Raw genomic sequence first — 27325 nt, forward strand, 5'->3', positions numbered from 1 at the left:
GTTCGATCGTTTTTTGTCGCCCTCTCGCGGTCGTTTCGTTTTGTCTGTCTCTTCGCCCCTTCTACAATGGCGCTCGGTCATATCGAGAGAGACAGACGAACGAAGTTTCGACTAAACGCGAGAGACCCTTGACGAATGGTTTCAACGCTTTCTTACCGCATCGTCGTATTCTTTACGAGATCGTTTCTGGTCGTGCACCGACCGGTTACGTGGCCCCTTCCATTTGGCACGCGTTATTCGCACGCACGATACACATCATTCGCCTCTTACGCTATCGTGATGTAGATTATTACGAGATTTATCGAGTCTGTGTTTTCAAGTTATAATTTGCATGCACTTCCTTTAAAATTATGTTTTGCATTGTTTATGAAAGTTTTAAATATGTAACAACCTCGAGAGTCAAAATAGAACGGTACTATCTATTAGTAGCGATATGTTAAATTTAAATAGTTTAAATAAAGGTAATTTGGATCTGATCCTGAACTACGTATGCACATGTGAATCAACATGTACAAGAATCAGCGTGTATTCTCGCGAGTTGTGCACAAGTTTACGCAAAATGGAAAAAGTGATTTTGCAAGGAAAATCCGTTTATATACGCACTCGTTTCTTCAAATTGAAAATAGAATATTCAAAATTTTCCTCCAGTGGAAGCAAAACGAAGTATCGCTAAACAGAAAAGTTTATTTTTTCACGAATCTTTTTATCTTCTTTCTCTTTTCGTCTTTTCTTTTTCGGACGAGAGAAACTCCGATAGCTAGTTGAAAGTTATCACGCAGCCGAGTACAGCGATAGCTGTTCTTTTTGGTTTACTGGAAATATTTTCATCGCGAGGATTTCGAAGAAGACGGCGAGAAAGCGAGAGCGAATTTAAAATTTCGCCGTGTCTCATTCCGCGAACGAGGGCGAGAACGACGAGCGTCGATGTACGCGACGAGCACCGGATATCGTACGTTAGGTTCGCGATCCTGTGTGCGTGTGAATGCACGGAATCGATGTGATTCACGGCCGATGTGATGCGTGGGTGCAACGAGTACGGTGGTTCGAACGAATAGCAAGTGTATGGTTAAAAAATAAACAGAGTAAGATAAAATGTGAATAATATTTGTTAGTACGTTTATCCTATACTGATCTGTTATACATCATTCCTAACCTCTATAGATCAACGGTATCTTGCATTCTAATAAACTTTCAAAAATTCAGTTTTCGACTTATACAGAATTTCAATTCGCAACGGCTCAATAAATTACTTAGGTTGGTAGAATAAAGTAAGTGTGTTAGGTTAGGAAGATTGCGTTTCCATGAAACCGGAGACACTCCTCGAGATTAAGTTATTCGAGCGCTAGAAATTCTGGAAGCACGCAAGGATCAGCAGAACGCTGCAGTTGCGCGCGCACACCGATTCTTCGTACGATTCCCGCTCGATTTCTCTTCACAGTTGTGCGTGGAGCGGGTGGTAACGGTGAGTGATCGTGCACGATGGTCGCGATGCCTCTGAGAATCTTTTAATTTCGCGGTTCGTTAGGAAAACCATCATTGAAAACCAACATGACACATTATGTATCTCACTCACGCAGTTCTCAACTGTACTCATATACGTACAAGTATATGTGAGCTTACGCGCAAACTATATACTTTATTCATGCTTATTCCATAAGTATTTCTTAAAATGACCATACTATAATATCTTATCTATGATTGGTAGAGAACCATAGAGAAATAAGGAAAATGGAGAAAGGTGAAGTGCCAGTTACAGTCAGGAGCAGTCAGTGTAGATGCAGCATGGAGGGGAGAAAGATGGCGAGAGTAAGAGGAAAGAAACGAGAAAGTCCGTAAAAGGAACTAGAACGGAGGTGGAAATGAATATAAGGGAAAAAGGGGTGGAGACTCGTGGAAAAATGATAGGGGAACTGTTGAGTTGTAATACGGCGTAGGGGGATCAGAGGTGGAGGTGAAAGGAGGAGACGAGTTAGTATGATCAGTGAGCAGATAGGTAAGACTGATCTCAGTCGTGACGACAAATACGGTCATAATTACGCGTGTAAGGAAGTATAACAACGGACCTGCCTCTTTTCTCTTGGAAAAGGTTTGACCATTTTCGGGCAACCTGTGCTCAGTTGCTTTGCAGGGATATCGCACGAGGATTTTTCTGTCGGCTGAACGCTGGCCTCCGGCTGACTTATCGCGTCGCCCGATCTCTAGCAGGTTTCTGGCGCCACTAGTCACGCGAATTTCAATTATCACCATGCACTGATCTAATGCTATAGATATAACGCGTGTTCTGACTAACTGCCGTTTATAAAACGTTTGAATAAAACATTTGAGAATTGATAACCCATATATTCGTAAGAATCTATATATTATCTATCTATATATAATTGTTTCGATATATTCGTTAGAACGACAGTTCGTTAAAATATGCACATACTGTAGCCATAACCTAAAGGTGTATCTTCATAGAAGCAACGATATATAATAAACAGCATATTTTGTTACTGGTAACTGGCGAGCGTGGAGGAACCTAGAGAAACAATAAGCAACAAATATCAGTAATTTCTTCAAGAAATATGGATTATCAGCAACGGATTTCTAGTTATCGGTCCAGCGAGGGCGTAGCTTAACGCTTATCGCGATTCAGCAACCGATCGGACGTGTCAAGAACGTTCTAGCGATCTACTTTCATCTGAAGACTATTACAAATTTAATTACATTATAGAGCAAGAGAGAAGGAAATATAAAAATAAATCGTAAATGTAAAATCTAATACGAGCCGCACCCACGATCATGCAAATCGACAATCAAACATCCCACGCTTGCGACCCGAATATAAAACCTGCACAGTCAGCGTTAACGATCATCTTAATGTATCTTTCGAGCGCCGAACAAGTGGCAGGGGAACGACAGCATTGGCAGACAGCGACGGTACAGAATTTGATTCGGCTTTTACTATATATGGATGTAAGAATGCCCGCACGCAACATTCTGATGTATGTATCAGGGACAAACGATGACGACGTCGACGACGACGGCGACGTCGATCTGGACGACGTCTGTTGAAGGCGCTTTGGCGTGCTCTAGGATACACCAGACACCGCGTAATGCTTGGCGTAGTTGGTGAATGGCCCCTTGATCCAGATTTTTGTAGGGTGATTTTTGCACACTCAGGGCCACCTATATATAGCACTCGGCACTCGACATTGCATCGCCAGTTGCCGTCTCGACGACAGCGTACGGCCAGGAAAGAGAAGCGAGGAGAGGGAGTCTTCGCGTTTTGCCTTTTTTCGTCTTCTTCGTCTTTCCTTCGTTCGTCCTTTCTTATTCCCCTCTTTCTTTCTCTTTTTATCCTACGTTTCCATTCTTCGCCTGAATTTTTTTATATGTTGCGGTTAATTCCCCAATTTTTGTACGCTGGTCTGTCTTTTCACATACGTTTATTTTCCAGTCTCGTTGCTTTTCGTATTTGTACTTTCATTGTAATAAGTAAGTTGGATATCTTAGCCCGACCAATGAATCGTAGGTTGGTATGATTCGTTCTTGTTTACTGTGTACGCAACCTATGAGCGCCTGATGCGTTTCGACCTCTGCGCGTCGCATGGCGTGCGCCGAACTGTTTGTTTACGGGAAGTGGTTAGAGAGATCATTGACTCGTTTGTAGCTTCTCAGCGGGTATAGCGTGTCGTGTGGCGATCTTCCGCTGAATAGGAACAGTGTTATCGTTGACACTGTCTACTGACCTCCAATAAATCATGCATAAGGATTTTCAGTCTTAACCTATAATTGAAGTTTCATAACTCTTTTCATTTCAGTACTATAGCATTATTTTTTTAATTTCCAATGACACAGGAGAATAGAAATGCACTATATGACCGAAAAATTTCATAAAGAATTGCATACAGAATCACACATAAAATCACGTAATAAAGGACATTAAGTTAGGTATACTCGACTTAGTTGTATGTCACTCAGCGGAATTCTATCTTAAATCTCATTCTGAATCCTACTGTCAGACAAATAATAAGAATGTTTTAAAAATTACCGCACTGTAAAGCAAATATAAAAATCTGATAAATATCTTATCTTACTAAGACTTACTTTAATTTTTTATGTCCATGTTATTAATATAGAATCGTACACATTGCGTACCGATCAAACCACGTCTCTACACTATTAAGAGCTATTTCTTCTACGTCTGTGGAGCGACAGTAACATATTTCTTCGCGCGCCCCTTGCAAAATCACACCATTTATCATAACTCTTGATGCGGCATTAACATTCCCGTTCTTGCGCTGCGCTGGAACTGTTCGGCACGGCCTGCTACGATCGACTAGCAATACATATTTCTGTCGCCTCGCGCCCGGTTCTTATATCGTCCATGATGAAGGGCGCATCAGTGACTTGGTGACATATTTTTGCACACTTCAGTGCCTCTAATTGGAATTTCACGCTTCTTTTGCTTATCGTCTTCGATGTCTCCTTATGACATCATTTAATCATGTGGGAAAAACTTATATTTGTGTTTTAAAGTTATTTCAAAAAGAAAAATACCGCAGGGTCACTGGCTGGCGGGGAACTCTCGACCTTTCACGTTACTCGTCGGCGTTTCCCTTCACGCGCACCGAAAGAGATTAATTGTGCTTCTAAAGCCGCCGGCAGATAGGATCACCTACAGCTTTGATCTTTCCTTGTTGTTCTACCACCTACGTTGATGGTTAGAAGAAACAGCGAAGATATTTTAAACAGGAATGAACGTGAAATTGAAAATTGAGATTATAATTTTCTTCTTCTTGTAATTTGAAACTTTGTTTTCTTGTGCCATGAAATTTCAAATATTTTGTTATTCGTAGTAGAGGACGTAAATTTTTGTTTATATATATATATATAGGTTATTAGGAATTTCACGGATCACGTGACTCTAGAGGTCACTGTTGTAGTCGGCCGGTCAACTATGTCGCCGACCAATGGATAAATTTATTCTGTATCAGTAGAAAACACCGGCTTTGAGTCGGCGTCGGCGCGGTACGAACAAAGCGGCATTGTTATATGCCCTCGCGGCAGTAAAACATCGTTCGCTTATCAACCTGTAACACTCCTGTTCTCTCGGCAGATCTATTTTAGGAGATATAGAAATGCGCGTGTGGAAGCATTGACGGAGTCCGTGCTCAGTTTGGTGGATAATGTGGGACGTGTTTCGAGTCACGTGACTGAAAATACTTATAATCTAACCTTTTCGCAATCTGTTGAGAACTGCCATGATATTGTGTTTGGTAATGTGCGTTACTAATATCTAGAAAAACTAACCCAATTTATTTAAATTCTTTATTTTTTCTATATTCACTTTTCGTTATATTCTATATTATTTCGATATATTTTCTATAACTACATTCATGGAAAGGTTATAAAAATCGAAAAGGAGAAAATTCAAAATTCGTTAGTTTCGTTCTATGGCATATCCAAATTCTATTAAGCAACTTTATGTGGCGACAAAAGTCATATAAAATTCCGTTGCAGTAATGGCGTGATTGGAAATACCATCGAATACATAGAAACATGAAAGTCTGGGCTCGATCGCCGATAAAGGCGCGGTCTCTGTTTTTTTCACCGATCCTGCAAATTCTACAGTGACATCTAATTTTAGCCATGTGGGTATTCAAGCCTGAATTGCGTAATTCCTTTTAATTCGAGTCACGTCCGGCCATTTATATTTCATTATATTTTTCGACGACCGAAGAAAATTGCTGAAATCGCTGTTTAGAAGCGACGTAGGTGTATGTTGTGTTTTGTTCGCAGACTGAGTATTTTTGAAATACTTGTAGCTACGTGCAAACAGCTAAAGTACGTGTGGGAAGCGTCATCGTGATCGTCGTACTACGCTGCCGGTGGCGCTCGCCCCGGAAAAGTGAAGTTGCGAGGGCGTTTCGCCTACATGCGTACTCGCCCAGAGATTTACGCCTCTTTCATACAGATCGAAACGGTGAACCAGATATTATGATTCCTATAAAAACATATTAATTACTCGAGTAGCAATCTTTTATCGTAATTTAATAAATTTCTAAGATCTTTACGTAACCTTAAGGCTGATTCTAATGTCAATGTCTAATTAATTGATTGCGTATTAGCGTGTCTATTTATGTAAATGTCAAATATTTGCGAACGTAATTAAAGAAATGAGATCTAAACGAAGATTTTTCACCCATTAAATATAACGAAAACTTTTCTTTAGATACATTTTTGGACGTATAAATTCTTGATAAATGCATAAATATTCGCATTCTACTAGTTAACATGAGAATTAATTCATATTTGCAAAGCAAAACTTCGTTTCATATATTTTCAGGGTAGAACAGTCGATTATTGGTATAAAAATATGGTTTCTCAAAGAATATGAAAATTTACCTTAGCCTTAATAAAAACATGCAAATTTGCAAAAATGCACATTCACCTCCTTTTAATTTTAACGATATAGATATCCCGGTCGTAAGAATGATCTTCGGTAATTCTCCCCTTGGTTTCTTTAAAACGAAATTAGCACGACTAATTATCCATAATTCGCAATAAAACATGCAAATCCTTGACTCCTTCATTTCCCTGCAGCCAACCAGATCGTAGATGCGTTTGCGTGCAGCTCGATCGAGGCCGAGGAGTACTCGACTTTAACTCCTCTGCATATTAATGTTGATCGAGGACTCGGTGAGATACATATTCGGTCGAGGCGCACGTAGGCGTACACCTACGTGAAACCTGTAGCCAGGAGAGCAGGTACGGCCGTACAACAGCGTCGCCGTTTTATAACGTAGTGGCGAGACACGGCAGGAGAGACGGCCGCGATGTGTCGATGTCGACGAAGAGAAGTCGCGAGGAGAGTGTGTCGCCTACGTGTCTGCCCACTTGCAGTGTCAGGAGACCAACCTATGAGAAAGTGGCCCTCAAGGATCGGGCCGGACCGGAAGATGTAGATAGCGCCCTCATATTCGGCCGGACGATGCTTCACGGCCAGCCAGCGTTGCGTAAGGACAATGTCGACGGCACCTGGCTTCGCCACGCTTCCTCCCTCGTCTGCTCCCTCGTCTTCCTTTCCTCTATCGTGTTTTTTCCGCTGCTTATTTTTTTTCTTTCTTCTTCGCGTGGTCGTTACGATCTCGTCGGAAATCGCGAGGACGAGACGTCGTTTTATTTTCGTTTGACTTCGCCCACGAAAAATCTCCATCCGATCGTTATCCAATCGTTCCGTTTCGTTTTTCCTAGCTTTTCCCTTTGCACCCGTGGTTATCGGTTCATTTAGTTTCTCGTCGCATGATGGCGATTTATGTTAGGTTAGGTTGTAATTTTATTGTATGATAAGCTATATATAGATTGATATCTCAGTCGCTTCTTTATTTTTCACAACATCTGTTAAATCATATCCGTTCGTCAATACATTTGTGATTTTTTTCTCGGCTCGCGACTTCAAATCCAATTTCACATTTCTGAGTTAATGAGATCACACCTAACTTGGTGATAATTCAATTATCGTATAGACTATGTTTGGGGATTTAGAGTTCGTCAGATTTGTGTACTAAAGCGATCGCCTGATTTTCGAACTCGGACGTCACGCGTTATGTGCGAACTGACCTTATAGATCTTCTACGAACATCTGTCGCGAAGCAAAGAAGAGCAAAAAAGCTGAATCTATCTTTAGCAGGTATCCCAGACTACCCGCATGTTCCTCGTTGTGCATAAATTTTCATTTTAAAGACGGTCGCGTAGTGGTCTACTGATTTGGCACCATGAACCACTTCTAAACGCTGCTTAATATCGGTTGTGATCGTGTTAAAAACCTATTACCATGAATTAACCTTTCTTCGTTAATTAAAATTCAGGCAAAAAATCATCTCGTAGCTGGGCATAACGCTGGGCATTAAAAACGACAGTAAAACTGAGAATCTGCCTTAAGGTCGATTCTAACAACACCTAAATGCTTGTGCGGTTAACTTTATTCGATTTGCCTTTCTGGAAATTTTATGGGCCTTGTTTTCATTCTGAAACAATGGCATTGTTTACTGCGGCAATGAAACATTAGAAATCACACGACCAAGACAAGCACGTTCGCGTTCAGATAAAATAACCTCGATGCTGCTCGGTGCATCGCAATGTCACGTGACGTGAGACCGTATACGATGCTAAAGGTGATGTGAAACTCGAGATGGAGATGAGTAAGAGCGCCTATGTAACAGAGCGAGAAAGAATCGGAGTTTGAACGAATGTTGCAAGAGGGAGGAGAAGAGAACAAGTGGCGGATCGCGAAATAGGGGGGACAGGAAGTAAGTGTAACGCCGCGAGATTCATGGAAAAGAAACGAGATGGAGAAAAGTGGAAAAAGCAAGAAAAGAAAGTGGCATGTGTTTGTCGTTCACTCACCCGGCTATCGCGTCGTTTCTTTTTCTACTCCTTTTTTATCCGTCGCCAGTGGAGAACGTTATTTATTTTAGCGAGCGAGGACGTACTCATAGCGTTGTTACAAAACTGCCTAGAGGGCGGTTTGATGGATATAAAGATAGTGGGCCGAATGCAGGTTTAAATATCCTGTTCCGCGTGAAGAACTGTGCAACTGTGTTAAGATGCTAGCACGAATTTGGGCCGATACTGAGAATGCGCGTCACTTTGTAGCGTCTTATTCTAGTCGCCTTATTGTTGTACCATGGAATTATGGTATTATTACAATCGTAGATTTTGTTGCTACGATATAATATTCATTTCATAAACTTAAAATTCCAACAGTATACGAATTTAGTATGAAGAAGAAAATTAAAAATTGTATGGGGTGTTTGTAATAATTTCTTTTAGAAAATTATGTTAGTTTACCAACTGAGAAACGATTTGTTTCATTGAATATAATACAATCATTTTATGATCACTCTACAATTTTCTCGCGGATAGTAAGCTCGCAAAAAAGCTCGCGCACGTGTTTCTTAACAATATGCAAATAGATGACAAACTTTACAAGAACGCCAATGAGGGCGCACATTTACGCGTTATGTTTGTGGATTCGTTTCTCGAACGGCAGAGTTTATATCGTGAATTTATGTAACCTAGTCTCAGACGAAATTAATATCGCGGTCGAGGCGTGTTACACCTCGCGTGTCGACGGTTTATCGTCCCCGAAACTGAAACGTGTCCCTGATCGCGATTCGAATTTCGCGCGCAGGCAAAAAGTTGGAAAAGGAAAGAAGCACGTGTGGATTTGTTGGCAAGTTTTCTTACAACTTTCTTGGCGTCCATATTCTCGTTCAGTTTATTGAATAGCAGGGGGAATAAAGTCAGGGTAAATGTTTTACCGTGGAGAATTTGGAGCAAGCTTCTTTCGTCGTGCGCAAGATAGTCATCGGTCTGGCTTTAACGACGTTTTGCGGGCAAGAACGATTTTGTAGAAGCAAAAGTCGGGGTAACGTGTCCAATCTTCCGACATTGGACAGGCCGAGTCAACGGTCGACGCCTTAGATATTTTAGGATTAACAGTAGTCTATCCTGTCGTATTTTTCCCAAATGAATCCCGGTTGAGGATTCATCGCGGTTCATCGAACTCCTCAGTTAGAAGCGCCACGCGTTCATCGTTATCCTAGACTGACTACGTGGCTCAGAATAGTGGCAGAAACAGTCTTCCTAGAATTCTTGATGAGATTCGCTGAAAGTTAAAGCTAGAAGGAATGAATCGTCAACGGATGATGCTCGAACTTTAAATACACAAAATTATCCCGTGACTAAAATTACTTGCCTTGGTTCATTCGAATGTGTAATAACGCCATCTTTGATCTAAAAACGGTAATTAATATTGACCTTGCAGTAACCTATAAGGGACCACGCAATAATTAATAATAGTTACATAAACGTAGCATATTATTGGAAGATGCAAGGCACAAAGAATATGTTCGTATAATAGATACCACACATATAGAAGATCATTACATAAATCAAAAATATAAGATAAAGATTCTATAATTTGGCGAAAACTACTATAATTATCCTATAAATGCTTCAGTTCCTTCAAACGTTATTACATTGTAGTAGATGATGACTGAAAAAATATTAAGCATATCTTAGAGATCTCCTTACATAATTAGATCTAATATCAAAAGTCAATAATTAATAACGACCTTGTACACATTACTAATTCCTCTATTTCCCCTAGATTTCTCAAACTAAATAGCTATATACATACACGGATCATAATGCAACAAATGTTTTGTGTGTATCTTCACCTTAAGTCAATATTAGTATTACCGAACGATAGCAACCGTTTGGTGCCCCTCTACCGGAGTGGAAGTGAATTTACACGAACCCGTCTTAAACACGACGTCGTAACTGGTGTCGCCAGCAAGAGCGTCTCCTCCTGTTTTTGCGCTGCTCGAAACGGCCGACACTCAACCGTTTGAGGACGCCTGTTTTCATTACGTGTCTCAACCCAAACGCCGTATTACGTCGTCGGCTCTCAGGATGGCCCTGGTTGTCGTCGTAGTAGTGTTATACGCCGTTTGAGTGGCTGCTCCTTTTTTACGACTGCACTCGTCGACTTTCGTCGTGTCGTGTCCGTACGATTTTTCTGCGAACCGAAAGGGGAAGAGAGGAACGCGTTACGCGAGAAGGCCTTCTCCGTTTATGCAAATCGCGTCCAATTTACGGACGCAGCCTCGACGCTTTTCCATTCGGTTTAATTTATGCTAATCCATTTATGCAAATGTCTCGGTAATTCGCGTGAACGCCCTCTACGCGGCTGTTCTTCGCTAGCATCCTTAATTTTGTTACGTGTTAAGACCGCGGGACGGCCACAAAAGCGCTATTATGCATGTACAAGGAAAAACAGCGGAACGCCACCATGGGGCAGGCCATTGAATTTCTGATTGGTTCACCGAGAGGGCGCGTTTAGTGTTCCGCGAAATGGCCAAGGAAGCTGCTGCTGCTGCGCCAAGCACGGTCGGCTCACTGGCTCGAGATAAAGCGCACAAAATTTCACAGTTCATAAGTTACAGCAACGGAGTTAACGGTCTATGAAACGTTAGTATATGGGCCAAATTAGCATCGGCCGACTCTATACTCCGTCGTCCATCGCGTCGTCCACTCCGCTACGACGTCCTATTCTCATCCTTCCAATAATAGATTAAACGTTTAGCGAGATTTGACGCCTATGCTCCCACCCTATCGTTGTTACATTCCTTCCCATGAGCTTAGACTTACGTGGTAACGGCAATGGAGTATTTCTATAGCGTTGCAACTTCAAATAATAAAGAAAAGAGAAATTTCTATAAAAATATGTATATATATATAAAGACAATTAGTATAGAAAGAGTAAAGTCTATTGTAAAAATCTGACAATATTATTAAACGGGTAATTTTTATGTTCCCTGTGAAACGACTTATCGGTGCGTTTCGCGCTACGTATCGCGTTACGAATTCTAGAGAAACGGGCGTTAAGAGGGCGCGAGCCGAGAAAGAGAAGAGGTCCATTAGGAGAATGTCAGATCGAAACGATAAAGAGCGTCGACCGTGCACGCGCGGTGCGCCAACACGGCAACGGTTCTCCCTGAAGCTTTCCTCTGATTTCGATGTCCCTCATAGCGCAGTGGCGGGATTAATTCGTTCTCTGGCTTTGTCCTCGATACTCGAGTGATTTATTCGGTTTGCTGGCGTGTCTCGTGTTAAACGAAGGAAGGAAATCGAGCCGGATGAAATGGACGGAATTCGTTGGTTTTGTTGGCAACACTGTGTGTTTCTCGCCATATCCTGTATTCAGGCCATTAATACGTTCGCGAATATGACGATTCTGATCTATATTTTTTCTTTAACCTCGTAAACCATAGTTGTGCCTTCGTAGTTCTCTGTATTGCAAAAATCCTTTGGTATACAAAGGCCTGTTTGCAATCGGCAATAAAGGCCGGCGCATACGCATAAAACGAAGAGAAAGGAGTTATACCTGGGATGAATTGAACGATGAACCGAACAGTATCGATGACATACGAACACGGCCGCATAAAGGGCGAGGTAGCACTGGACTCGCATATTTGCGATGCGGTGGCGTATCGAGGCTCTCTTCTCTCGGACTCTCCTGGTTGCTTAGGACCGACCATGCGCTTAGAACGACTTAGTACACACGGTGCAACGACCTCGCGCAACGAGCCTTACTGTGTATCTTTCTTCCTCTCTTTCTCTGTCGAATGTGCGCACATTTGAAGCAAACGGAACGACTGGACGAATCCAAAGAGACCCGATCTCCTTTCGTTTCCCCGTTCGTTGAAACGTGTAGCGTCGCGACGCTTGCATCGTATCGAACTTTTGGATGGATTCAACCGTGATTTGTACCGTTGCTCGGCTAATAGGTTCGTTGGTACGCTGCTGAAGAATTCCACGGACTTGGGTCGATCAGCGTATAATCTATTACGTTTTATTTTTGGCTTTAGACGCATTCTCGTCTGTTGATCGTTAGAGTAGACTGTATCGGATAGTTGGAATTCTTCCCGTTATTATTTAATAAACGATCCGCTAACCTTCATCTTCTTATGACAACTCAATTATGATCTATTTTGTTATGGTTCTTGACTCGTAATAGCGAGTTGCGTTTGCGATTCACCTCGATATAAAATATCAACAAAATATCGAAAACCATCGATTCGATGTGCAGGGATGGCTGCTTATCCACTGGCCGTCACGTGATGCGTAGCACGCGAGGCGGCGCCACGCTTCCCATAAAGCGATTGCTGTATTCCGGTCTCGAGAAACTTCTTCGTGTTGAGGTGTAACGCGCACGAATCGCTCGGTTACCGGGCGCGTGATACGCTCGATGGAGGGGATGGAAGCGGTTTCTTAGAAGCGGCGATAAGTCGCATAATCCGACAGAAAGAGTGCAGGTTATTTTCGGTGCGGGCACGGTCGAGTATTTATTTTTACGCTGAAAAAGAAAAGGACGTCGTTGCGGTTAACAGTCATACACGGACCTAGCTGACTTTTCCCTCGGTTTCTTTTTATCTTAGCGGAAGAAGGTGAATCCACGTCACTGTTAAACGAGGCAACGGCCTTGCGAGAATGGTGCTCGCTTTCTTTTTCCTTCTTTCAGATCGCCTTCTGCCGCTTTCCTTTCTCTCTCTCTCTCTCTCTCTCGCCCCGTCGCTTTCTTCTTTTACGCACCGTCTCATCGTCGTCTCGGCGATTTTTAAGCGGCGACCAAGGAACGTTTGCTCCTTCTTCGAGCACGATGATGATTCAGAGACTGGCGATTAGCGTACCCCAGCCGGAAAGAGTCCTCCATTCATTCCGCGATTTCACTTTTATCCCATTCTGGAATGTAAAGGGATTATGTGGTCGTATTACGTATAACTTAAGCGATACGCGATTTCCTTCTTTCGCAATGCAAACTTAAATATCGAGTGCATTAATTTTCTTACGTTCGTATCACGTTTTATACATAGTTTATAAAATAGTTGATCCGTTTCTTCGGTACTTTGCTCAAAGTGCCTTCGCATCTCCTGAATTAAGTTTCGATCTCGTTGATCAGAAACTATGGGGAAAGAACGTGAAATATAAACGTGCGATTTACAATCGACGATGGTGAATTTTTCTTCCAGTCAAATAGTACAGTTAAACAGTATGGAATATTTATTCGTAAACCTTTCTCCTCTGCAACGCCCTCTTTTCCTCTCCTATCCACGATCTCCACTTTCTGTTCGCTTTCAAATATTTCCGCCTAGTCATTTTTCATTCGCCTAAGTCGTACATATAGCAGCGGCTGTTGCATCGAAGAAAACGGGAAAAAGAAAAGAGGAGCCACAAATTCACCAAGCCAATTCAAATGCCTCTTTGTTGCAGAATGTACGTTCGGCAAGCAGATACGGGAACTGGGCTCCACCTGGTTCGCGGATTTGGGCCCGCCCTTCGGAGTCATGTACTGCATCAAATGCGAATGCATTCCGGTACGTATTAAAGTGGGTGTGTCCTCACGCATTCGTGCGTGTCTTTGTGCACGTATCGGGTCTCCCCTGTTCGTTCGAGTCCGACCTTTAACCCCCTCGCGGCGAGCCGAGCCTCAAGCCGCACGTACAACATTACGTTTCTATGTAACTGGCCGACCTGACGCGACTTTTACGGAATTCACGTCGATTATTCCTGTAGGTACAACGGTCCCGGAACACCCTGTTCTCCGCTACTATAGCTTGTTTCAAAGTACCAAATATCTATTATCTTCTTGGTCGGACCATTTGTTCGTCGCAAGCTTCTATAATTTTGTAATTACAAGTAAATGGGAATAAAATAATTCCGGATTGCAAATAATGTAATATAAATCTTTCATAGAAACTGATCTTTAATATAACATTGGGTATAATAATACAAATTTCCAGGTGAACCTCGGCGATTTGCGCGAACTTATCCTTCCAGGATAAGTTTTCTTAATTTTATTATATAAATTTTGCTTGCATAAGCCATTGGCAATTCAAATTACGAGTTAATTCCGTAAAATTCCTGGTCAAACGGTTACTATAAAATAAAAATATCGTTGTCTGGATTACGTCATTTCACACAGTCATAGGTCATCGTCGTACGATATGTCAATAATTGACGTTCGTTCAAATATCAACGTAATCTGTCATTTAATTTAGTCTAATTATTCGATGTAATATATTATTTATAATCCTAAGCTTCCCTTAAGCTCGATTCAATTTTTGTATTCGCTTACTATACATGTAAAAGCAATTTGGTCGTACGAATTCGAATTTATAAAATATAAAATAGCTTATGTATTTTTCTGGAATTTAAAGTATAGCAAACGTAATACTAAATAGCTTGTATATTTTTCAGCAATTGAAAATACGTCAAACGTATATACTTACTAGGAAATATTTACTAGGAAAGATCATAGACTATGTAGAACGTATGAGTTTCCGACAACCACCGTATGCAACAGGCTGATCGATATCGACTCTTTCTTGGATCGCTTTTTCCGAGAAGGTCATAGAAATGGCATTGCCCTTTGGATAGTACTGTAGACCGACGTAATACGCGAGGCACGGACTAAATCTCGATCTGGGTGACGTGACCCACGGAGACTTGACGTGCTTTCTAATCCCATTCCTGATCCGAGACAGACTGGCGTCCGCTTCTTAGCTCGTCTACTACTACTGTACGTGAGCGAGGCGCATATATTGCTCACGTATCGTTTTACGGGTAGATACATTGTGACACGTCATACCACGTCCTTTAAACTCTGTCAAGGAATTCTGAACGTGTTCCTGTACATTAACCGTTTCAAGATCGTATCTGATTAATTTGGCCGTCTTAAATGATTAATATCGAGTAGTCTTTCGTACGAGGAGAATCGAAATACTGATATTTTTGAAGTTGAGGAAATAAGCTCCTCGTTTTAGGTATACTCAAGCGAGAAAGAAAACCTCATATGCGAGAGCAATTGGTATACTTATGTTGATATTTTTGAAATTAACGGAAGAAGCTTTTCGTTCTAAGTATATTTCACGAGGAAAAAGAAATGGGGAGAACGGGGAGGAGGTGCGAGCAAACGACGCAGAAACATGCCAGTTATGCAATATGGAAAGGAAAGAAACACGAATATTTGATATCGATAAAAAATATTTTCAAGCAACCATAAAGACTAGAAAACTATACATAGATGAATAGCAGAATGCACGTTTAAAAGAATATACTTTTATATAGAAATATAGATGCAAAATATAGCTACATAAAAATATACGATAGATAAATACTAACTGAGAAAGGACTAAGCATTATACAAATAACAACAGCAGCAATAAGATATAATAATCAAAAGATATAAAGATATATAATACATATAATAAAGATACATAATGAAATATATAAAAAATATATAATCAACAGATATAATATAAAGAGGCATAAAAATATAATATAATATATTGTAAGAAATAGAAATGAGAGGACCAAAAATCTTCCTGTAACAGGCTACGAGCCTACAATACAAAATAAATTATTGATACGATATTAATTAGAAAAGAAAAGGAAAATAAAAAATTTCAGTCAGATATCTTACGTGTTCCGAAATATAATACGTACGTATACAGTTGAAGTAAGGCGGATAATTTTGACGCGATTGAATATCTGCGCGTTCGAAGCGTCAGAAGAATCGGTATTGTCTCGCTTCTTTTCGTCGATGCAAACAGGTCGAATGATGGGTTGGCAGTGTTGTATTTCCGACGCAATCGTTGACAGGCCGCACCTACGTTCGGTTATACATTTTGTCGCGCTAACGCGTCCTGCATTATTAATGAAGCCGCGTTCGCATGACGCGAAGTACGCCGAATTAAATTAGTTCCGGCCGTGCGTTCGAAAACAAATTTTTATCTCTCCATCGCTGCTCTATTTTCTTCGCGTACATACGTTATTCCTTTTTGACCGTCTGTCTGCAAAATGAAAATAAGATACGACCGGGTAGGTAAAACCATATACAGCATATGACATGTATTTCTATAAAATATTATAGCTCTTACAAATTTGCATAAATACAGTACCGAAAGAAAATTGAACGCGATTCGATACGCAGTGCTCGACGAATACCGATAAGACGGACCGATTCCATTTTATATTGCGCTGTTGCCGGCCAAGGATCGCTCGAATTCTTGTCCAATCGCGCAATAATCGTCATTTACATTCCACGCATATATGCACGGGGGAAACACCGCTTTGTTTTGCGTCCTATATAAGCCGAACGATAACGTCACCGTGTACCGACAACACGTCCCTTCCTTGTGTCATCGATATTCTTGCCCTTTCTCGCCTCTTACCCGCCCCGCCGATACCAACATTTTTTTAATCATTCAGTCGATAACACCTTCCTGACTCGTTTTTTGCATTTACATGAAAAGCTGCGCAATTTTTTCTGACCTTGGTTCCCCTCGCCTTTTTACGGCGTTTTTTTTTTTTTCAGACGCAGTATACGTATTTTCTGACAAGATGCCGACGGTAATAATTGTGCCTTTTACGACCTAATTAGATGAGAATCGTAAAACATTGTTCATTTTATTGCTCGTTCGCCGTTTAACGATGTAACGTATGGCAGCGGTATTTGTCGAACACCCGGTATACGCACGAGGGTCGTTACGATCGAACGAGAACGTAACGTGTGTTCGATGTAAGAACGACGCCCGGTTGCTAAATCGAGCGTTTTTCTTATCGATATTTCTTGTAGACTCGTAATAATAGGCCCGGCACTAATGAGCGCGATTATGAAGAGATAAAAGTACGGCCCCGGTCGATTAGCTCTGTTTAGTGGTTCTCTTCCGGACTTTCTCGATGAAAGGCGGAGGCCTGATGTTTTCTGCTTCGTTTAACCGCCTAGCATGGAATTGGCCTTTTTTTTAATTGCTTCTAATCAGCCATCTGTGATTTTTATCCACTCGCGGTTTTATTTCTTTCGCGTTGTATTTCTCTCTAAAAGTGAATATTTTCCTAACAGGATGGAAACGTGCGATTCACCCGTTAAACGCGAGGAAATCCTGCGGAATAATCGTATTTCACTAGTAAATTTCAATTCTGTAATTCTCTAAGTCTTTGGATTCGCGAAAAAATGTATATACACGTGAGGTTTCATCAAGGAACGATAAAGACTGATTCTTATCAAGCGAAACACCTTTTATCCGCTACGAGAACAAAAGCGCCGTTAAACGATGATCCAGTCGAGATTTCGTTCACACCCACTCATGCCCGATCCATTGAAGCAGAAAAGAGAGGGCGATGTGTAAGGCGGATACGAGAGGGGGCTTTGATACCCACGACGTGCCGGCCGCCTTGTATCGTCGGACTATTAAAGATACTCATCTCATTATACAAGACCCACCGACACCACCCACGCGATATGTGCGTTCATTCTTCTTTGCGCCATTCACCTTTTCTCTTCCTCCTTCTTTACCCGCATAATTTCAACTGCAAAACAGGCATGAAGATTCGTTTACTATTTCTGGCAATATCCACGTGACGATTAGTAGTCTTTGTAATAGCGAGGGAAGTAACTTTTTAAAATTAATCTTTAATTGGTAGATAGGAAATTACATAGGTACTTACGGCTGGAAGAAGTGCCACGGGAAGTTTATATCGTAGACTGTCTTTCATAGTTCAGTTTTATTTTCAAGACGATACGTTTGTTAATTTAATGCTCCTGTATCTAACGTTCTTTTTATTAATAAATGCGCGCTTTTAGAAAGATGTATCAATTTCACGATCTTAAAAGTATAATTACGATGAAATATCAATAAAAATCCGTCCATAGTACCGTTAGTTCAACGTTAAAGAACCGTGCCAGTTTAAGGTTAAGAAATAACCGTTTAGGAACACTTTCGTTTTCTGTAGTATCTTCCGACAGTAGATCGACCAATGGGAAATCTCGTTCGAAAAATTCCGTTAGTTTAAAACGGACAATTAAATCGTGCAGAATTCGAACATCGATAAAGATATTTTCCACGTATCTGTATAAAATCAACCATTGAAATTATCTATCGGGAAAATGATTAACCGTCATCTGATTGATACTGGAACGTTCAGAGCCATTATCGGTATAGCTATTGCGTCTTACTTGTTGCATACGTGAAAACACATAAAAACGAAGTTGCTTTTCTGCTTACGACATTTATTGGTAGAAAATAACTGGTTTGTTGTGTCACTTCATGCACGCCCATCACTATGGCTTTGAATTCTGTTTATTGTGTAAACAACATTAGCCAATTTTCAACCGGCAACGAGAAATTCGATCTTTTCCCGAGCGTTCAAGGCTTAGGGCTGTTTACACTGCGCCGATTCAAACACGAGGTTCGCGCCCGATGTTTGCTCTGTCGGTTTACACGATCCTGTTTGTATACAAACATTATACGTCACATTATGTCCGAAAGATAGAGACACAGTAGCATCGTCTTACAAAACGGAATTGTATTTAGCAAGTATAGCGAATATATATAGTACGTATATACTTTAGAATGGATGAACGTATCGAAAAATATCCGACACAAAAGCTGCTTATATGTGCGCACTAAATAAATTACTTGTCATTTTTAAAATTCCATTCGGTTCACTATTTTTCATCCGGTAAGACGAAAGATCAGATGCGTAGCTAGCACGCGCGCCAGACACGACATCTGAATTACGTGATTTAAGGCGGTACATAATAGTTTATTATGTACGTAGTTACGAATTAACGGAAATAAAAAAAAAAAAAAACTAGTCATCGTACACTAAATGATTAAGATGCTAGAAGGAATATATGTTAAAAAAACATTGACATATTGATTTTCATTTACATTTCATGAATGAACGATCACTAATGGCCGATTAGATATTCCGCACTTTAGAATCGAGTCGTGCTGTTTATATCGGGTATACTTATGTCATTCATCGGCAGGATATCAGCCACGGGCACGATAAATAATTTTCATGGGATCCGAAAGTTAGATCGACGAAGTCACAGGCGAGGTTAATAACATTGGGTTAATAACTTGACCCGCGCGTACAGTTGTTTGTAGGTTAAGGATGTGGATATAAATTTGGGGTCAATCATAAAGCGATTCAAAGCCCTCGCTCTGTGCGGCTCAACTAATGATCTCTATCATAGTAACGGGTTCTGTCGCGCATGCATTTGTCGTCCGGGCAGAACGGTCACGACTGTCCTAATGGAGTTTAATTTAGCCAATCTTCGTAAACTCTGTCCTTGACTGGCAACCGTTCTTACCGTGTTTGCCTATAACATGCCGTCTGCCTTTCGTTCTTTTTAGTTCACCTTAAAACGTTCCAAACATTGCCAACTCAAAGAAAATAGCGTTTTGTGGAATCGAAGCGTTAAATGTTAACAATATTGGCCGATTGAAGTATCAAGAGCGAGGAGCGAGGAAAAAATTTCACGAGGAACTGCTACTATAAATACTGGCGTAGAAAAGAAAAAGGAACGAAGATCGGGCTGGGACGAAAGGGTAGACGAAGAGAAAAAATAAAGTGTGATCGAGAAAGAGAGAGATAGAGAGAGAGAGCATTGGTACAGAACTGTTCGGACCCAGCGGCTTATGGACGGACGCGCGAACTCTATTTTTAGTCTTCGGTGGAATGACAGTCCCTCTTCAGTGTATATGAGGAGCTATTGATAGGTCACGGGCTTCGTTGTGAGCCAGGCAGACACATCGCGTGAATCACACGAGACATCGTTTCTTTACTTAAAGTCATACACCGGACTAGTGTACGCTGTCCACTTATTAGTTTTATTCTCCAGTGTTACTACGTCTATTTATGCTCGACACATACGTTTGTTGGATTCGCCTGTCAAAATAGAACTTGTTAATGTAATTAGCCACTCGGATGTAGATAGTACGTTGTAACGTTCAGTTAAATAGCGAAGAGTATTGCGTTTAATCGAAATTAATTATGTTACAACCTGATGCATTTCTAGCTTCTCATGGAAATACGTTTAATAGCGTATTAAGAGGTTCGTTCATTTTCTTAGGAAGCGGCATAAATCAAAAGATTTGTTGGAAGCGAGAACGCTGGAAGAACGACCCACGCAGGAGACTCCACGCACAAATCGATGCCGACTTCCTGTACGATCAGGCGAGAACGTTTGTCTTGCTTCTATTATTACCTATAGAATAATGTCGAAATAACGAATGACTACCACGGTGCGAGAAAATCGTAGGTGGGTGGAGCACGCCAGCTCGTGCGAATAGCGGGACGTTTTTTAATCGAGACGATCATCGGAATTGATCTGTCCGTGTCTCGCAAAAACGTTCCCATGACATCGTATATGGATACTCGCATTATACACGCTTATTGGCCGTTTGGTTGCGATATTAGCGCAGTCGCATGGTATTTTTGGTCACGTCGTCACACAGCTATATTTGTACAATACGTCCAACGTCGAAGGATATATTCAAAACTTCTTTAAGGGGACAAAAAAATGGAATGTCTTTATATTCGTGTAAGTAGAAGTAAAAAGAACAAGATACAGAGTGCGTAGAAATCGCGAAGATTTATATTTAGTTTCTATGAAAGCTATATTGATTTACGTCGCGTTATCTATAACATAATTGAATACGTCGAGAAGTTGCCGATAGAAAAATGGTTGCTTCGTTTTTCACTATCGGCCTTATCATTATCGTTCTTCGTGTTTCCAGATCGCTGAAAAACTTTTTGTTACATTGTATCTCGCAATGTCGTAGAAACTTATCAGAAGTACTAGAGGTATGCGTCGGCAGGCACCTAAATGTATCTCTGGACGATAAAAAATACAGCGACATACTCGCTTAGCGGGTCCCAGTTAAATAACTGTCACGCGATCTCACGAGGGCCACTGAATCTCGGAATTTACTCCTGGCGCCCCGATACTCCCGTAATGCGAAGTTCAACGTCTGCGTTGTCTGATCGCCGGTCGGCGCCGTTCTGCTCCCTTGACTTTTTTTCATTTTGTCACTCGAATCAACATCGAACGTATCGTTTCGCGTTTCAGGAATGCCATGCAGCTCTATAAAACCCCAAACTTAATTTCTGCTCTCGGCACCAGTGTAACCGGAACCCTCGCCGGATGCACGATCTCTTACCCATTCCTTTGGTTGGCGTCCCGTTGAAGAAGAATCTTTCGAGATTAGTTTTTCACACCCAGAGATAACTAGACGCCGCAAATTTGCTCTAAAGTCGGATATTTATCGACCGGTCAACGCGTGTCTGCTGGATCGCTGAAAACTCGTTCGAATTTTACGATTTTTGTATCCGATGGTTCTAGTTTTACCTGTTTTTCTTTTTTTCTTTTCTTTATTATCATAGTTTTTATATCGTTAATTTATAATTCATATTATAATATATTATTATTTATATCATTATTTTATTATCTGGTTACATTATATGCAACTTAAACAAACAAGCAACAGTCTGGTAGAGAAATAATTGAGCAGGTAGTGGAAACAAATATCAATAAAGTTGCGTTAAACACAGCTGACTCATACAACAACGTGGATACTAAATTCGATTACTTATTAAGTAATCTACACGTGTACTACAAGGATATATAACAAATAGAACTTAAGTAGATAATACTAGTTCCAGTTTGATTAAACGTCATCGATACCTAGATCCGCTATCTGATCGTTTAGTTTTGTCTCTGTCTACGCCTATGTATTGAAATCTCACATAACCTTTTATGATATTTGATCACAAATTATAATTACGATCGTGTTCCTTCGTTATCATCATGAAATTTCGATGGATACTGTTATACATATACAGAAATATATTATATATATTCCTGTATAAAAATGCACAAGTAAGGAATGTTTCTTCTAGACGAATGTGCGTTGTTCATGAATCGAATCGTGCATGTACCATCGAGCTATGAATGCATCGTAAAGAACAACACGGTGGAGCTCGAGTAAGACATCTGAAAAGAGAAATACCTTAGGTAGAAACGGCAGATCTATGGTAGAAAGTGGAGTGAACTACAATACCGCGGAATATGAATTTATAAGGCGTATATCGTAGAACACATCGGTAACAACGCCGCCATTTACACGGTTCAAGCCCCGGTAGGTGGACGATTCTTTCTCGCGCTAAACCCGTAGAAAATGGTGAACGACAGAGACGTTAAACGATAATTTATATTGCCATAGAGTATTGTAAATCGTATCGCGAATAATGGCACCATTGACCGTGATAAACGAGTCTTTTGTGATCAATAACACCTACCAATTACTTGACGATAGATTTATGCACGCCGTGCATGTAAACGTTGCAACTGTCGTCGTCAGCGATGCGTAAAGGAGTAATAAACATGTAAGCACGTTTACAGGTTCGAAAACATTACAATCACACTTTCAAACGTCACCGCGAACGTGTCCAGTAGTATGAACAGGCTGATGGAGAAACTCGCTGGAATTCGAATAATTTGGAAAAGGAAAATAACGTGTTAGCATTCACCATTATTCGAATAATAATTAACCTAGACGCTGTTTCTTTAACTTCTTACATTTCTATTTCGTAACGGACTATCGTTCAAACTTTTTCCTATTGTTCAACTGAAAACCATCTGTTACAGCGTGGTAATATTTTAAACGTTGTAATGTGTGAAAATACATAATAATGTTCTGGTTTCAGGTGCAGAAGAAACGGCGAATCGTAGCGCGGGTTCACTGCCGTAACATCAAGAACGAATGCCCAGAACTTACGTGCAAAGAGCCAGTTCTCCTTCCTGGCAGGTGTTGCAAATCTTGTCCGGGAGACTTTAGTAAGTAACAGCATATTTTTCTTTGCGTACGCTTGATATTGGATCCATTGGATTTGAGAAAAAGCGGCAGATGTAGGCACTTGTGATGACCTCCATGTAGACGTGTTATTGAATACTCCTTGCACTTGTGACACATATAGTAGTATCCTTATTTAACACAACGGTATCTCCAAGATAAGAATATTGCCATTATACGATCCGAAGACTTTGTTTTATCGCATTATTATTTTAAAGAAACACGTGCGTCTTTTGCTCGACGTTCGTACGTTAATGTTCTTGATTCTAGGTTATGTTTGAAACAAAAGAATCTGCCAACAGAGGCGCTATTATCGCAATATCAGAATACTGATCTCTGTGAGAAATAATCTGAAATGTATAGGCTGCTGAAACTTCTGCGATTTGCCAGTTACCATAATTGTACCGAGGATCAAAAAAGGTTAAAAATGAAAGATGCTCAATAACTATCAGCAAACTTGTAACGATTAGCGCTTACAGAAGATATAGATCCAATATATCGAGTGACGGGAGATATTAATGAGAGTCAAGTGGCTTGCATAAATCATTTATCAATGATCACTGCCTCTTTTGTCTGTGTCGTTGTCTTTCTCGCCTTCTAGAGGATTCTCTTTTTCTTCTTAACACTTCCTCGGTCGCTTCTTCGAACGTCTCTCTATCGGTCCGATCGATCCGATAATCGTATTTGCAATGCCATGTAATCATGATTGACCGTTATCGCCTGGTGGCTTCAGTTTTATTATCGCCTCAATGTTCGAGTGCTCTTATTAGGGATTAGCAGATTAACGCGCATATGCAGCTTTTTTTCGAGTACTGCAAAATAAGAGACTTCAACTTGCTACTTTTCTTTGCCAAGAAAGATGCCCTAGCTTTGCCTTGCCTTTTTTTTCTTTCATAAATGTTATAATTGTAACCACAATATTAACTTTGTTTTTACCAGTTTCGTTCTCGAGTATAATTCAACGTATACGATTTCTTACATGCAACGATATAAAGTGTTACAAATGATTTACATGCTTATCTCTTTTATCTAATTTTATTCTTAATTCGTAATATCCTTTGTCCCATTCTATTCTTAATTCTGATCTATAAGCCTATTTTAAAGGATAACGAAGGTAACAAAGGAACAATTTAGACTAATACTTATCAAGGAATTGTTTGTCTGGTTATACTGTAAGTTCTATGAGTCATGCACAGATGACATAAATGCATGTCACCCTCATTGTCCCTTGGTAATGCTCTTCTTGCATCATAGGTGACCGACTCGCAGATATGGAGATCAGGACGGGAAATTACTATTTGATAAAAAAACACAAATTACACGATTAGAATATAGCTAATCTATAGGACACAATTCAAGAGTTTTATATTTTGTTTCTCGTTCAATAAACGTTACGGTATAAAGTATTTCTAAAATGTGCAACTTTCACTTGAATAGCATGGGCCAAATTCTTTGTACGGTTACTTGGCTCCTTTCTTTCTTCAATGGATTCCTATATCACCGTTAATTACCATAAAATGCCGGTGGAATAAATGAACCGATTGAAATACCTGTGCCCATTCCTCTTGCTTTTAGGTGGAAATACATTGGCTAGCTGGAAATAAAGGTTAAGGATTTAACTTTCTTGTAAACGGAATTCTGACCAAATAGCGAGCTTTTTGCAAATATAGCGGCTCTATCAACATATTGGCTCGATGATAAATCAAATTATTGATAAATCGAAGATATTGGGTTGGCAACTAAGTGATTGCGGATTTTGTCATTAAGTGGTATTGACAAATCCGCAATCACTTAGTTGCCAACCCAATATATGAGAACTTTGATATTAAGTCTATATGTTGTTTTCTATGAACTAAAGATATAATAGAGATCTACATATACAAAACGTTTGAAACGAGAATGATAATAAAAAGACAGAAGAAGATGAAACGAGTTAAGTGAGATTTAAATGAATTTTTAGTTTTATAAAATTCCGAGTCGTTTCGTAAACAATAAAACGATCTTTAAACAACGCACGCAGATTTGCAAAAAAACAATAGCATTATTTGATTATTTATACTGATTAATTATTAATATTTACTTATCTGTTACTTATCTGAGATAATCTATGTGAGCCGAAGTCGTTGTTGCATGTAAAGTAACTTTGAGACTTTCATAAAAAGAAGTAGTTCGTAGTCCATAAATACCGAGAATCCCGTGTTTTATCTACAGATGAAAATGTATTAGTGCTACGTGTTGTAAATCCTTTTTTACCTACGGCGACGAAGCTGGAAGTATAATTTTTATATTTACGCGCTATTGCAAAATAGAAAAGACCTTGTGTAGTGAACCTTCATAGTCCATAACCTAAAAAATTCTGCAAAACATAATACCACGTGATAACCTTTTCGCAATAAAATATCTTTTTGAAGAATCGCAATTTATTGTCTTGATAACTGGCACGATGTTTCACGATATCCTCGCGGTATTCTACTCGATACGATGACCATATTACCATTGGCGAGAAGCGTCGATCGAGACCGCCATTTTTAAACGAGCGAGGAAAAGCGCGGGCTTTTACGATAACGCGGCGGCCGACAGGCGCAGGCGATCTCGGGAGGGAAAAACGAACAAACCACCAGCGGAAAGATAACGCTCGGCCACACGCATACGTTCACCATAACCACTTTTACAATGCGGCCAGCGCAATTTATTGGTTACTTAGAATCAATTAGCGAGCTCACATTTATTAACCATGGACAAGCCTGCTGTCATTGTCCGCGTGCTTTCTATTTCCATTCCTGGCTAGCCGAAGATTTCTTTATCGCGGCCGTACATGATCCTTCATATCGCCATTTTCTTTTTATCATTTATTATCCCCATAATCAAATTCCTTCGTATCTTTGTCATGTTAATCTCCTATTGTAATCTTACGAATGAGCATATCATCTTATGTTACGTTACGTGGCCTGAGCTTGCGCAGTGACGCCAGTTTTGCAGGTGCCTCTATAAAAATGGTAGAATCACGTAAAATTTATAATTAGGTGGAATTAACAGTGTATCGATGAGATCGTTACTGTTTGTTTACCATACATAACGAGCCTAGTGTTCGCATACTGCTTTTTGTCATTCAAAACACTACGTTATTCAGGGAACGATTCGCTACGTGACCGATCTTTCCGCATTTCTTGTTTCCTTGAACTTATCTTGACTAGACATCTACGATACTTACGGTCGAATATTTCAATAATTGAGGATACAAACGTCAGAGTGGCGCCGTCTCGTTCGCAACGTGAATATGTCGATATTCTTAATAATAAGTCCAGTAATGAATACACGCGCTATGTTTGTATATTCTTGCACTAGTAAATTCAATCGTTCCACTGCTTAATTACCATTGACAAACTTACGATGCTATTGTTATATTTTACACCTAATGTTACATTTTTGCAACAAACAAAGGGCCAAATAGGCGTCAAGTAACCTCTCCTCTTGAGATAATATCGCATCAGAGCCAGGAGGAGGAGCTTTCCCTTCCACACCGAGAGAAATTAAAGAGGGAGGTTTTCAACTGGTAACCCAGTTACCCAGCACCTTGATCAGTCCAACGAAGATACGATTCTCCTTGTTACGATTCCACCGTCGCGCAAAAAAGAGAAAAAAAGGTTCAAATGCCAACTACGAAAAAATTATGTCAAATAATGTCAATTGGAAGAAGATGGCGGGTCGGATTTCTGTTGAGCGCAAATAGTGCCACCCCGTGGCCGTTCCGTGGGACACAGCCGCGTGTGGCAGATAAGCGAAATAACAACCCGTGAGAGAGATCGAATTAAGCGTAACCGACGCGGCGGGAAGGACGGTCGGTAAAGAAAAAAGCAGCGCGGAAAAAAGGTCGATGATAAAGAAACGGCAGGAGAGACAGTGTAGGCAAAAAAGAAGAGAATGGTGAACGACGAGAGGAAGAGGAGTAGAAGATGTGGTGGTCGGTAGGCAGAAAGAGAAAGAAGAGATAGGTCGGGCGCCACGGTTTAGCGCCATGGCGCCGGCTATATTACCGCATGGCGTCACTTCGATTAAGCCGT

At 40.5% G+C, this 27325-nt stretch overlaps 1 protein-coding gene and 2 long non-coding RNA genes across 16 annotated transcripts in view; 1 reads left to right on the top strand and 2 right to left on the bottom strand.

Annotated features, from left to right (window-relative positions):
• LOC126914380 (dorsal-ventral patterning protein Sog) overlaps positions 1–27325 on the top strand; it is a 100783-nt gene that overhangs the window by 54043 nt on the left and 19415 nt on the right. For all 9 annotated transcript variants that reach the window (XR_007709646.1, XM_050718309.1, XM_050718319.1 and 6 more), the window contains 2 exons: positions 13828–13931; positions 23119–23248. Coding sequence is in view for 8 of the 9 variants with exons in the window: in XM_050718272.1 (XP_050574229.1) it covers positions 13828–13931; positions 23119–23248 (234 nt within the window). In the remaining variant the exon portion in view is untranslated. The remainder of the gene's footprint in view (positions 1–13827; positions 13932–23118; positions 23249–27325) is intronic.
• On the bottom strand, positions 9241–13830 carry LOC126915061 (uncharacterized). Of its 4 annotated transcripts, XR_007710014.1 has the most exons (4): positions 13630–13830; positions 13407–13519; positions 10313–13299; positions 9241–9821 (listed from the first exon to the last, which is right to left on the bottom strand). It is a non-coding gene; the product is annotated as an uncharacterized LOC126915061 (long non-coding RNA). The 4 variants fall into 4 exon arrangements; XR_007710013.1 differs by having other exon boundaries at positions 10313–13519; XR_007710012.1 differs by having other exon boundaries at positions 13407–13830.
• On the bottom strand, positions 21832–27049 carry LOC126915046 (uncharacterized). Of its 3 annotated transcripts, none has more exons than XR_007710001.1 (4): positions 26332–27049; positions 23190–26249; positions 22711–22893; positions 21832–22405 (listed from the first exon to the last, which is right to left on the bottom strand). It is a non-coding gene; the product is annotated as an uncharacterized LOC126915046 (long non-coding RNA). The 3 variants fall into 3 exon arrangements; XR_007710000.1 differs by having other exon boundaries at positions 23190–24858; positions 25345–27043; XR_007710002.1 differs by having other exon boundaries at positions 23190–23614; positions 23742–27028.

Source organism: Bombus affinis, chromosome 1 (assembly GCF_024516045.1).
Source record: "Bombus affinis isolate iyBomAffi1 chromosome 1, iyBomAffi1.2, whole genome shotgun sequence".
Taxonomy (NCBI): domain Eukaryota; kingdom Metazoa; phylum Arthropoda; class Insecta; order Hymenoptera; family Apidae; genus Bombus; species Bombus affinis.